Raw genomic sequence first — 13,118 nt, forward strand, 5'->3', positions numbered from 1 at the left:
ATTCAGTGTCTTGCCCAAGGACACGTCAACATAACACGAAGGAGCCGGGAATCGAACCTGCAACCTCCGCTCTACCTCCTGATGTTTCTTGGTCCCGGAGTTGCAGTAGTTTGTAACCATTCTTGTCCATTCCAGCACTCGTTTTGGGTCACACTACATAAATTTCTAGTGGTCAAATATGACACACTGTCCCTTTTAAAAGACAATTACTCATCTTTGAATGAGATTGTAAGTCATCCATGTTGTAGCAGTATGCCATGTACCCCACAACTACACATCGACTCATTGGACGAATTAAATTCTGATTGTATCATTTAAAAAGGAGTATGTTAAAGGCTCAATTGTGCTTTACGTTGCATGTTAAGTGAACTTGATTTTGTTAATCACAGAACTTGTCATCATCGGAGCAGAAGCAGTACATTTCATTTATTGATTATGAATTGGCCCTCTCAAACTGTTTTACAGTACAATTGATACTCAATACCTTTATTGAAATCATAACGTGACAGATCAGAACACAGAGCACACGACAGAAATAAATACCATCTTGATGGCGCTCTTCTTCTAACAGGGTTATTGCGGCTGGCTTCAGAATGATGTCATCAGGGGGAAGAAAAGCAAAGAGATGGATTCCACAGTACTCGCGCAGCTGGGATTAGTGCACAAAAAAAAAACTCTGCCCGCTCTCGCTTTAAGTGCATTTCCGCAAACATTCCACCTGTATGCTAACACACGCAAGACAGCAACTCAATCTCAAGCAGCCAGCTCCCAAAAACGGGCAAATTGGATTTCCTCTTCAGTCAAGGTCCATCTCAGGCTTGGTTTCACTTTCCGATGCGGCGGACGCGTTCTTGGTCGAGCCTTCGTTGTCGCCTTCTTGTGTCTGCTCCTGCCCATTGACGGGCCCGTTCTGCTCTGCCGGCGTTTCCTCTTTGGGCAGCTCCACCTTCGGTTTGGGCTTAGTCACGGTCGGGTTACAAGCAGAGAAAAGTTCCTGGGGATTTTTATGAATTAAAAATAATCTTAAGCGGGTGCGACAATAGCGACAGGTATCAATGGAATTAACTGTAAATTTGAAGTTGTCCTTTGAATATTTTAACAGAAACATGTTATTGAAATGTGTCAGCCTCCTGTTCGGGGCAGCATGACGAATGAAGTATTTAACAATCATGAAAAAAATAAACAAAAACATAACATTTACGGACACGGTGTAGTATTTTACTCCTAGAAGTCACTGAATAATGTAGTGCGACCGAAAACTAATGCTACAAAAGAACAAAAATACAGACAACTGAAACTCGAAGTGAGGAAACCACAACATAATTTTTTTGCAGTCTTTCACAATGTTTTTGTTTTTTGGGGGTTCCTGTAGCAGCAAGCTGGTGGGCAATCATGTCAGCTACCTCTAGGTGAGCCTCATATTATTTAAAAATACATATTTCGCAGTCTAAAAGTCTTCCATTGACGTTCCTGTACAATTTGCCTAAAATCCGAATCCAAGACGTACCCAAAGTAAATTGAATGCTGTTCTTGAACCACTTGGAGATAATGGAAGGTTTTGGTCTCTTGCAAATTAACACTCTAAAGTTTCATTGGCTAACCTATGTGTCAATCATTGTTTGAATCAGTTACTGGCTGAAGATATTTGAAATCGATTGGAGCAGATATCAGTTTTATTCAAACAGGCCCGAATAAGCTAACGTGGGCTGTGGACCGTAAAAAAAGCCTGCTATTGGCCAAAAAGGGAGAGGGTAACTATCATTTTAAAAATAATCATCTAGGTCTGTTTATTTTTAAAGGGGAGTTTTGGAGCAAATCGAATAAATTTCAAGAAGGAATGTCGATTAAAGCAGACGTGCTTTTAGGCAGATTTATTTTTATCTGTCGGCATTATCGTTTGTTTTGGAGTAAATATTTTACACCGTTTGATTCTCTGCATTGTCCTTGATGTAACGGAGCCATTTTTGCGGACCTTCAAATAATTTGACGACGGCCCGGGGATGTAAATGGCGAGTTTACACAGTTTTCTTTGTTGTTTCAGACTGATTGTGATGTTTCTATGATAGTAATATTTTGAAATAGGCATATCCTGAATCCCAAGAGTTTAGGCATGCCATGCCAATGATATGTGGCATGACGCATTTCAGTGACTTTTGACATCGTACTGACACAAATTAGTTTATCAAGTTCGGCAGGGTTAAACAAATGCAAGTTTGTGTATTTTTACTTATTCAAATCAATATTGTTTTTTTTCTTAATGCATTTTTGGTTACCACCATGAGGTGTTAAGTAAGGAGTCTCAAAGTCAACTAAGGTGGGGGCCGCCGGAGCTAGGGTCTGGTTTAGGTTGGGCCAAATCGTGTTTTCTGCAAAAAGTTTGGATAGAAACATTACCCCGCTTTGGAATTTTTTTTTCTCATTTCCTACACTAAAGATTATAAAAAAGAAATCATATGAAAATCCTTCAATCGGTAATAAATTGATTCATAGCATTTATTTTCTATAAAATGAGCTTTACCTATGGAGAGCTGACATAATAGTTAACATCTTGCTACTAATGGTACCCAGAACACCAAAAATATGGGGAAGGGCAAAAAAACAAATTTAAGACTCTGCGTTTTCATTCTTAATTGTGATATTTAACAACAAAAATACTACACCATGTACTGGCCAAATAATAGACACTTGTCCCTTTAACTTTCTCATTAAGGCAGGGGACTCAAACTATTATCCAGAGGGCCTGCAAATGGCCTCTATGCCGCGAGTTTGAGACGAATGTCCCTTTAAGACTGTCTAAATTAAAATATTCTATCCACCACTAGATGGTGCACAAATTCAGTTAGAGTGACAGACTCATCAAACTAAGATTTGGATTAGTACTTTTAATGGAAATGAAACATTAATGAAAAATTTGTTAAAGGGACAATGTGTAATATTAATTGCCTCCTTTTCAGTGAAAAAATGATTTAAATACTAGGCAAAAATAAATGAAATATACAATATATATATATATATATATATATATATATATACACATATATATATATATATATATATATTACATATAAAAATATACAGTTTAATCTCCACTTAGGTTTTCGCCATGTTTGTCTGGCATCCAGCCGCCAAGCTGTGCTATGTGGCACTGGCCATAGCGCGCACCAGACAACAGTGCCATCTATTGGTCAAATATTACACACTGTTGATTTAAAGTACACCTAAATCTTACTGTCACTGTAAAAACGAAGCAATGTTTTTTTTCTGCACTGTCAATTTGAAATGTTAACCCATTCTATACTAATGTAAAGATGATCTATTAGAATTCATGAAAATTATTAGATGATCATTTTTTTTTCAGTTCGAATTTCTATTTAAGTTAAAAAAAAAGGTAATTCAGAGACCTAACTGAAAGTCAGTCAGAACATTTCAGCGCTTATTCTTCAGATTCAACTTTGAAAGTGCAAAAATGGATGCAGGTTCTCACCCTGGTTTTTGCTTGAATTTCTGTGACCTTGACGGAGGGATCCATCGTCAGGCTCTGTTTGCTTTGCTGGTTCATGGCGCTGTTCATCCACATCATTGCTTCTGTTGCAAGCTTGTCCACTTTGGTGACGTCGGCCTCATCTATGTGGTCGTACTGCTCCTCCTAACAGACAATATCAATGTCAGGTGAACCGACAGCATCGGGGTTTTTTTTCCTTGAGACTAATTTTGAAGGCTAAGAAAATGGTCCATCTAGGAAACTTACTTTCATTCTGCAAGCCTCAACAAATTTCATGTACTGCTGGATTTGTTTCCCCAAATCATCAAAAGCTTTAGGCCTCTCCTCAGCCTCTGTGTACCGCTCCTGGATAGGCTGGCCAAGTTTCTGCAGGGAACAATCAATTCAAAACTGTCAAAATGTCATATTGTCCATTTAAAAGAATAAAAAAAAAGCTAGAGTTTGGGTTTGCTGACCTTCAAGTCGGCCAGCCTGTCAATGTACATCTGCTTAGGCTGGTCCTCTCCGTCTTCGTACAGCCAGTTCTCTGTATCGGATAGTTTTAACGAGAGCGCATCCCTTTCCTGAAATTCAAAAATATTAAAAATCAGAACCGCTTGCTTTTATTGATTTCTCCTGAACGCTCCCAACTCACCGCTTCGCTAACAAACTTTTCCAGAACGCCCTGCAGCTTGTCCCTCATTTCGTACACGTACTCTTCCACATAATTCTTGGCGTCGTTCCTCTCTTTCTCCAGTTTGTCTTGCATTTTCATCTTTCCCTGTGGAGAGAGAGCACTTATTATTTTCCATACATGTTTGTAATGTTTCACAGCAAAAATTTGCCTCTCCATAAGTTGATACCTCGTTTTCAACAAAAAGATTCAGCATGTCGTCTGCTAGCTGCCACTGTGGACTGTTTTCGATGGGAAGATCCAAGACTTTTGTTTTGACTTTGGGCTTTTTTGCTTGGGGAGGCTGGTCTGCCTTCTTCTCGCCTTTGCCCTCTTCTGAGGTAGTCTAAAACAAAAGTAAATTAGAGACGTTATAACATTTTCTGTGATGTTGTCATACCATACTGAAACCACTCGAACGTATACGTTTCCTTCCCCCCAATAAAGGCACACACAAAAACATGAATCCTAATGTAATTTCCTTAAATTTTTAAGAAATAAATCTCAATATTCCTCCTTTTTTCGAATAACCGGTAGCTACAAGCAGGAAGGCAATACTTGAATAGTCGACACGGAAGCCAAATACCAGGAAATTGACCATTTAATATTCCTCTAATTTCTGCCAATTCTAAAATGACTACTACAGGGCCATAATCCCACTGTCGCAAGTGCAGGTTCTTTAAACGGACAGTGTTTATAATTTGACCACTAAATGTCACTGTATAGTGTAGTACAACTGTAAACGGGTGCTAAAAGCACAAAGAATAAAAACTATGGGGACTCGAAGTGACCAAAATGCACCATTTTACTTCGTTGTTTTTTTTTTGCCAAGCCTTTTGGAGGTGTTTGGATACCCGTAGCAGCAAGAAGGCTTATGTTTTACGAAATGAATGCCAATTCTCTCGATCTACAAGTATTAAAAAAAAAATATACCCGATCATATTTTAGTCCATGTATTGCTCATTATTTAAACTGAATTACATTTTTCTCAATGAAGTTTTTCTACCACGAGAAGGCGCTTTATAATATATAATGTATGATTTAACAAGGCTTGTTTTGGGAAATTGTCAAGTCAAGTCAAATTTATTTATATAGCCCTTAATCACAAAAATGTCTCAAAGGACTGCACAGGATTACAGTTACAAATTTTACTGTTTACATTAAAAAAAAAACATTTCCAATAAAAAGCTATTTGTTCTACTCAAATATCTCCTTTTAAAACTATTCTGAATACAGTTAAATACTGCTCAATTCAAACCATTGTAAAAATCAAGATTTTCAACTTTTCAGTTTAAGATTTCTAAAATATGTGGAAAAATAATTATTTCTCTTTCATCTAAAAAAAAAATGAATATTTATAAAAAGATCCAGGCTCTACATTTCTTGTTTACCTCCATCTCCTCAGGCTCTCGTGGTGCCTTCTCTTCATGTTCTTTCTGACTGTCTCCTTCATCCTGCTGCTCTTCCTGGTCGGTTTGCATCTTGTTCTGCAGAGTACAAAGATGCCATGTTTCTGATCCCCCTCCACGAAAAATTTAGCTGAAGTAAAAGAGGCAAGATGACATCTTTTGTTACCTCCACATCTTTGTCGTTAACCTGCTCCGTCTCCATGGGCTCCTCTGCCTCATCAGACTTGATCATCTCCACCAAGGAGGCGCTTGACACGCTGAATATTCCATGGATGTTCACTCGGACCTTGACTTTCACCTTGGAGCTCTCGCCTGAAGCCTGTGGGACGACTTTCTGGATCAGGAACTGTCCTGTTTCGAAGTAAAAGGCCAAAATTAAAACACAGGGTACTGTGGTTATATTTCATATTAGTTAAGACTGCAGATTTTTCTTAACTTCATTTTTATTAAACTGCATGAAATAAATCACATCTCTATTGTTCCCTAACAAAAAAGACAAATGGGCAGCTTAGTATAACGCTGTAGGCCAACGTTTGAGTAGTAATACCTTTAAAAAATAAACACTGGCCAGATACAGATACCAGTCATCAGTACCCGCTCATTTTTAGGCTTTTCTTCATGGTCTTACCTATAGTCGGGTCAGGGTAGGGCAGCCCACTAGGATTGTTGTAATACGCCTCCAGAGAGAAAGGTTCTTTGCGGTAGAACGTCAACACTTTGGAAAACGGTGCTGGGTGGTTCACCGGGAAAACCTCACAATCGCTAGACAACAAAACAAGTGACCGATCATGAATGCCATTTTTGTGCTAATTTGGCAAGAACAAAAGAAGAATGAGGTGGACTTTTTTTTACCTCACTCCTTCCTCAACAGCAGAGTGCCACTTCAAGGAGATGGGATATGAAACTGCGTCAGTGATCGAGAACTCCCGCACTTTGAAGGCAGGGGACAGGATTGCACACTGAAGAAAAGGAGCAGTGGACTCACATGTTTGAATGGACGGCTTAAAATTTCAGTGTGCATTTGGCAAACATTCACAAGAACAAGAAAGCGATGGTAGTATCAACTCAGCCTACGTTTTGGCTGAATGAGTTCTACATTGTATTATCAGAGCCACTAAGTGGAGCCTCAAAGTATATTTACAACAATAACAAAAGAATTGCTTGATAATATGACATCATCAGATCAGCTGCCAATATTTCTAGAAAAGCTGCGCCAAATATGCAGGCCAAGGGTGAGGAAATGAAACAGTCAACAAAAAGTGTGACTTACCTGCAAAGCGGCTCCTCTAGCCACGGCTTCGTCAGCGTTCAGCGTGGTGTTCAATTCCTTTCCAAAGAATTTGCTGATCCTCTCTTTAACGGACGGGATCCTGGAAGCACCGCCTATAATCTCCACAGCATAGATGTCGTCCCTTTTAAGCTCTTAAAGGGCACAAAGACAAAAGTGGCTTCTTAGGAGATGCGGAGTTGTGTTGTGGGATAAAAAATAAAAGGAATTTAGACTGCATGTTGTGCTCACTGGATTGTTCCAGCAGACTTTGCAGCGGAGGTTCCACTTTGGCCAAAATATCAGCGCTCATCTCCTCAAACTGAGCCCTGGTTAGTGAGAAAAGATCTCAAGTGAGATGCCAGCTACGGGCGGAAGAAAAAAATATCTAGTTTGGCCTGACCTGTTCAGCTTTCCCGAGACATCGATGTCGTTCATGAAGCACTCGATATTCAGCGGCAGGTCCGACGAGTTGGCGCTCATCAGTTTCTTTAACTTCTCGCACTCCATGTAGAGCCTGACCAGCGCCCGGGGCTTGGACTTCACATCCAGCTTGTACTTTTTGCCAAATTCCTCACAGAAATGCTTGACCACAACCTCGTCAAAATCCTTGCCCCCCAGCTCGGGATCACAGGCTGTGGCGAGGACCTGCCAAACGCGAGAGACAAAATTAATGTAAACCATATCACAGCTCAGGTTGTTCTTTTTCTTCTCCACAACTGCTGACCTTGAGTTTGCCCTTGTTGAAAGCACACACTGATGTTTGGTACCCAGAATGGCCCAGATCCACAAAAACCACATTTCTGGCTTTTTCTTCCGGAGCAGGTAGATCCTGCTTATAGATCCCATATGCCAGAGCCACTACGCAAAAACAATTACATAATTCGTGTTATTGACAAAAAAAAATAACAAAGCTGCCATCATTTGTGTTTAATCGTGTATTAGCAGCAAAAAAGTCATGGCAAGAACTGCACAGGCATGACAGAGCCCGGGTACCAACAGTTATTGCTTCTTTTCTTAAAGAGTTTAATTAGCAACCAGGCTACTATATCACTACATTTAAAAAAAAACGGTAGGTAATGTGAAAGTTTGCCTTAAATGGTCACAACTATGAAGTGAAAATTAGCTACTTCCCAACGGCTCATTTGTAATTGACAAGGGGTTAATATGGACCGCCAGTAAGACAAGGGCTGGTATCCTAGCAACAAAAGATATCTAGAGGATTCCTGAAAAAGAGGTCAGGCTGCTCTTAGAAATAAGGAAGCGGTGCTGAAGTGTGTATGTGTGTAAAATAGTAAAATGTTGGTTTGGATCATTAAGTGGGTTTAAAAAAAAAATGAAGGAATGTGCACATTTTTAAAATTTATCTATGAAGACGGCTAAAATATTGAACCGTCTCAATGACTTATGTAAAAATATCACTTCTATTTTTTTTTTTACATTTTTTTATACAACCACACCAAAATAAAATATGCATGTGAGGTGTAGGTGCTTTTCTATTTTCCACTTTTGGTCACCAATTTAGATGCCGCTCTGTAGAATCTATGACTTTGCATAATGTGTGACGCTTTAAAACCGTTAGACTGGTTTAGTAATGTGGTCCTGCACATCATTGCCTTGAAATTCCGTTGCAGAAACTGGCGATGAATAAATGAATGAATAAAGTAATTTGGATACTTGTTCAAAATGCCAATATCAACACCTCGTTTTCGGTTCAATATGAACACATTCAAGCTAGCAGGTGTAGGTTACCATAAAATTCCCTAATGTTTATCTTTAGTTTCCTTTTTCTGCATCTTTTTGGGGGATTTATGTCAACTGTGGGCCTTTGAACTTACCAGCAGTTGTCTCATTCATAAGCCTCAAACAGTTGAGTCCTGCAATCTGTGCGGCATCAACCAGTGATCTCCTCTCGGAGTCTGTGAAGTAGCAGGGAACCTAGGACGTACCAGGAAATGCATTGTTAAAGGCGCACAGACACACAATCCTTTAAGCATATAGCAAATGCTGTTTAACTTTAATGACAAAGTCAGACTTTTCAGTTTTGGTTGTTGACCAAACGGAAACCACCCACCAGCTATATCCTCACACATGCCACTTTTAGGGGAGTAAGCATTTGTTTTAGGTTGCACGCAATGATGACAGCGCCGCCTTGTGCATACTTATTCAGATTTGTGCTTGCTTGGCAGTCTAATAGGAAGTTATAAGTCAGCATTTCCTGCTAGTTGCACTATTGCTGTTAGCAGTATAAAATGAATCCACCAGTTGCTCTCCTGTTAGAGGCCGTTTTGGATGTAAAGAAATATTTTTATGTCAAGGGAGTGTACTATACTAAAGAAATGCAATGTGAAAACACCTTAAGAATATTAAGTTGGGTTTGTCTCCTTTTTGTCAAACTACAAGAAACATACCAGGTAAAAACTAACCTCAGTTTAGGCGGTGAGTGCAAGTGTATGGATGTTGCGAATTTCCAAAATATGGAACCGTTTTTTGATACTCACAGAGACAACACAATCAGCGACCGGCTTCTTCAGTGCACTTTCTGCCGTCTCCTTCAGCTTGGTGAGAAGCATGGCGGTGACCTGTTCAATGCTGAACAATTTCTCCTCTTCCATATACATCACCTATAGGCATGAACAATTGAATTAAATTAAACTAAAGTAATTATAAATATATATTTGATAGTATGGCTTTAAGCGAAAGGAGCAATTTGTTACACTGGCAAGCAGTGCCTTCAATTCAGTACTGTGGAATGAGAGCACGATCTTGGTCAATGTTTAATAGATAGATAGATACTTTATTCATCCCCGTAGGGAAATTCACACTTCCAGCAGTCTACCCCGTTGTTTATTAACAGATGAACATGATGCCCTAGGAGTGCTTGTAGCGGAGTGGATGACGTCACGCCAGTCCAAAAGTTCGACATCCCTGCGGCAGATGGAAAACTTTTCTTTGTGAAAATCCAGAGATACACCACCTCGTGTTAGCAAGTCCGCCTCCTCTCCGATTCCCCCCGGCTTTCGTGTCTCTCTCTTTTTTTTTTTTTTTTTTTAAACACACCAATTTTGACAGAGGTTTGATTCCACCATCTTACATCAACACAAAATATATACACTTGACACACTCATAAATAACAGAAGGAACAATAAAGAAGAAAAAATACTATTAATAGAAAAGAAGAATAAATGTTCATACAATACATCCATACAAAAAGAAATATATAAAAAAATAAAAATATACACCAAAAAAAAAAAAAAAACAACATAATAAATAGGGGGAGGTGTTTAGACATCAAGTAAAATTTGTGTGATAGGCTTCCATCTTTTCTCGAATTGGTCAAGTTTCAGTTGAAGTCTTGCAGTGATTTTTTCCATAATGTACATTTGCTTTAATTTGTCTCTCCATTGTTTTATGTCAGGAGGTTGTGGTTTCAGCCAGGACACTGTGATCATTTTCTTTGCTACCAGAAGCATCGTGTCTCTCTTTAGCGGCGTTGAAGCCGGATTGCTCCGGGTGGCTACACGTTAGCGTCCGGAATGCTAAACGTGAGCCACGTTTACGCAAAACACAGCAACTGCGCTCCCTGTGCGCTTCGATGTTTTCCACCAGCACTCGATGATCTTATTTGGTCGTGAGTTCGCATTTACCATGATTACGGTAGATTAATGTAGATTATTTGAGATCAAGACCGGTTATGTGGTAGACCAAAATTGATCTTAGCAACCATCCAAATTTAAATGTTGAAAGTAATCAGAAAAATAACACAATGCACCCATTATTAGTCTTTGTGACAATGATGACAGCATGAAAAAAAGTTGAACCATTTTGCCTCTTTTAAACCTTTAAAGAACAAACCTTGCCTGTCAGCCATTATCATTACTGCTGGACTTACCCAAAGAGCTTTTAAATATTTGGTTAACCATATGTAAAAATGGAGATGCTTAACTCAGTTTTAACCGTACATCTGTGTTACGATGCTTAAAGCAAACTTTTCGCATTAATTGTGGGAGGCAGTTCCCTCAAGGTTCTGTTGGTCTATTGATTCACACAAAGTGCTGTCAATGTCCCTCCATGTTCATAAAGCATTTTACAAAACAATGTTATGTTATAAGACACCAACTGAAAAGTTCAAGGGAGTCATCTCACCAGGTTTTTTTCCCTCAAGGCACTAAAATGAGTGATACTCTGTACGCCTAGGACGAATTATTTGGTAGCCTTTTGAGATAACTTTCAACTAATTTGGTTTTGCTGACAATGGAATTCTCACATTTAGCATTATGACACAGCTTTCTTTTATCATTCATACAAAAGCTTTCTCACAAAGATACCAGTGCATATACTGACATCTCAAAAACCAAAGATCCCATTGTGCACTTACCTTGATTCCAGTAGTTCCTGAGGGCATTTGTGCGACATCATAGAACATGCTGGATTTGAGGCGCTGGACAAAAGGATCCGAGAAAGCCCGGCCATGAAACCTCTTAAATCCTTGCACAGTGTTCTTGCAGTTTGTGACAACCTGTTCAAACCCAAAGACTCTAGGGTCAACAAAACATTGAAGTAATAAAATTACACAATTCTCTGTGATATTATCATTGCCATGACAATTATCAGCATGCCAGTCATTGCAATAATCCACACACATTGCTTGCACCAATTGGAATGATACCGTACCTGGCTTTTTGCAGCAGCACCAATTGATCGGTTCCGTGGTCCAAAAGAAACGCATGCTCTATGAATAGAGAAGACACAGCCGTTTCGTTTACCTTCACTGTACGTTTTGTTACTACGATGATAAGAAATAAGCTTAACGCAATACTATACTTCAAAAGTATTTCATGCAATTTGATATTGTTAAAGTTTCGTTGGGAATGAGTTTTTTTTTTTGTTTGAACAATTTTAGTGACACTATTAACAGCAAACAAACAATGTGAGGTTTGAACAATTTCTCTCGACAATTTTAACAGCAATTAAGCATATTCACAATTTCGTTATATCTGACAAAATATGACGTTTTAACAAATTTTTCCGACATTTTTAACTGCAATTAAACACACAATCTCATTATATCATATCCCAACAATATGAGGTTTTATCGACACTTTTAACAGCAATTAAATACATTCACAATTTCATTATATCATAATCTAACAATGTTAGGTTTGAACCATTTTTATCGACACTTTTAACAGCAGTTAACCAATGTGTAAAGGGCAATACTATATTGCAAGGGCATAGCTCAGATCTAAAATAAAGCAGATCTAATCGATCAAGGGATTTTGACAGCTAGTACGTACACGGCGGCCTCCACCCAATCACGCATTATCATTGCCCACGAGCATATAAAACATGGATTTATATCTATGTAATAAACGTCATGAGATAAATTATAACGCCCCAATGTAAAAAAACCGACAGGAAATAATTTACTCGCGTGAAGGAAAATCAGTAGCGTCTTTGCACTCGCGGCGATGTTCCGATTGCTAGCAATAGCATTAGCACTCACATGCATGTTTCCTGGTGTGAAATGTGTTAGCACGTCCATTCGCGAGTTAGCATGGTTAGCTTCACACAATAGGATAAAACCGCGTACATTACGGACGTGTTATAGAAATGGAGGCGCGTATAAAAAGACAACCACAGCTGAGACTTACGGTGTACACCGGTCGCTGTATTCATTGGCGACAGTTTCAATCCCACCGGCTCGGGCTACTGCTACATAGCAGTTCAAATAGCCGACGTCGAATCCCACGACTGACATTTTCTGGACCGTAAACGGACGATGTAGAGTAAATAAGATACAGCAAGAAGTTCGTCGATAGAGATGGGTGAAAATACAGGACCGGGCGGCTACGTTTTTTTTTTATTTCACTTAGCGGTCGTCGTTGGTCCACCCTTGTTCTTGTTCCATGAAGCTGAGCGCACAAGCGGCAGCATGCGGTATACCGGCAGATGAAGCGAGAGGCTTCAAGAATTTTCTATCCGCGTCGCCGACCAATGGCGTGCGAGGCTGGAATGCGATGCAACAGCGACGCTTGCAGGACAGAAAGAGTAACGCAAGGAAAGACGCATAAACAGTACTGTACTGAACATTTATCACGATTATCAAGTCGAGTCAAATAATATTTATTCGCATAGCTGCATACCTGTCAACCTGTACGTTTTTGCTGTACAAAGTACGTTTATTATGTATTTTAAGACGTGTACGGCGTACAAGAAAATCTTTAGGGAAAAACGCAAATTTCTCAATGATGGGTACCATCCGCTAAACATCGACTATCACGAAAC

At 39.3% G+C, this 13,118-nt stretch overlaps 1 protein-coding gene across 1 annotated transcript; it reads right to left on the reverse strand.

The window, feature by feature from the left end:
• Positions 1–401: 401 nt before the first annotated feature.
• Positions 402–12,800, reverse strand: hspa4b (heat shock protein family A (Hsp70) member 4b). Its single transcript, XM_088343380.1, has 19 exons — positions 12,485–12,800; positions 11,505–11,562; positions 11,209–11,349; positions 9,332–9,454; positions 8,669–8,768; positions 7,558–7,691; positions 7,234–7,478; positions 7,083–7,159; positions 6,834–6,985; positions 6,416–6,522; positions 6,192–6,325; positions 5,730–5,914; positions 5,546–5,641; positions 4,345–4,500; positions 4,137–4,262; positions 3,958–4,065; positions 3,749–3,868; positions 3,485–3,646; positions 402–994 (listed from the first exon to the last, which is right to left on the reverse strand). Exons 1-19 carry the CDS (start codon positions 12,589–12,591, stop codon positions 797–799), a joined length of 2,529 nt encoding a protein of 842 aa, XP_088199506.1. The 5' UTR covers positions 12,592–12,800; the 3' UTR covers positions 402–796.
• Positions 12,801–13,118: the final 318 nt, after the last annotated feature.

Source organism: Urocampus carinirostris, chromosome 9 (genome assembly GCF_059441175.1).
Source record: "Urocampus carinirostris isolate Australia breed hairy pipefish chromosome 9, RoL_Ucar_1.0, whole genome shotgun sequence".
NCBI classification, from domain to species: Eukaryota; Metazoa; Chordata; class Actinopteri; order Syngnathiformes; family Syngnathidae; genus Urocampus; species Urocampus carinirostris.

Bases quoted from the DNA above. Each gene is read 5' to 3' on its own strand.
- hspa4b (XM_088343380.1), bottom strand. From the start codon at position 12,591: ATGTCAGTCGTGGGATTCGACGTCGGCTATTTGAACTGCTATGTAGCA. The intron at 8,769-9,331 runs GTGAGTATCAAA...GGTACGTCCTAG, and splicing joins TCGCTGATTGTGTTGTCTCT to GTTCCCTGCTACTTCACAGA. The intron at 4,501-5,545 runs GTAAACAAGAAA...CTTTTGTTTTAG, and splicing joins GAGAGCCTGAGGAGATGGAG to ACTACCTCAGAAGAGGGCAA.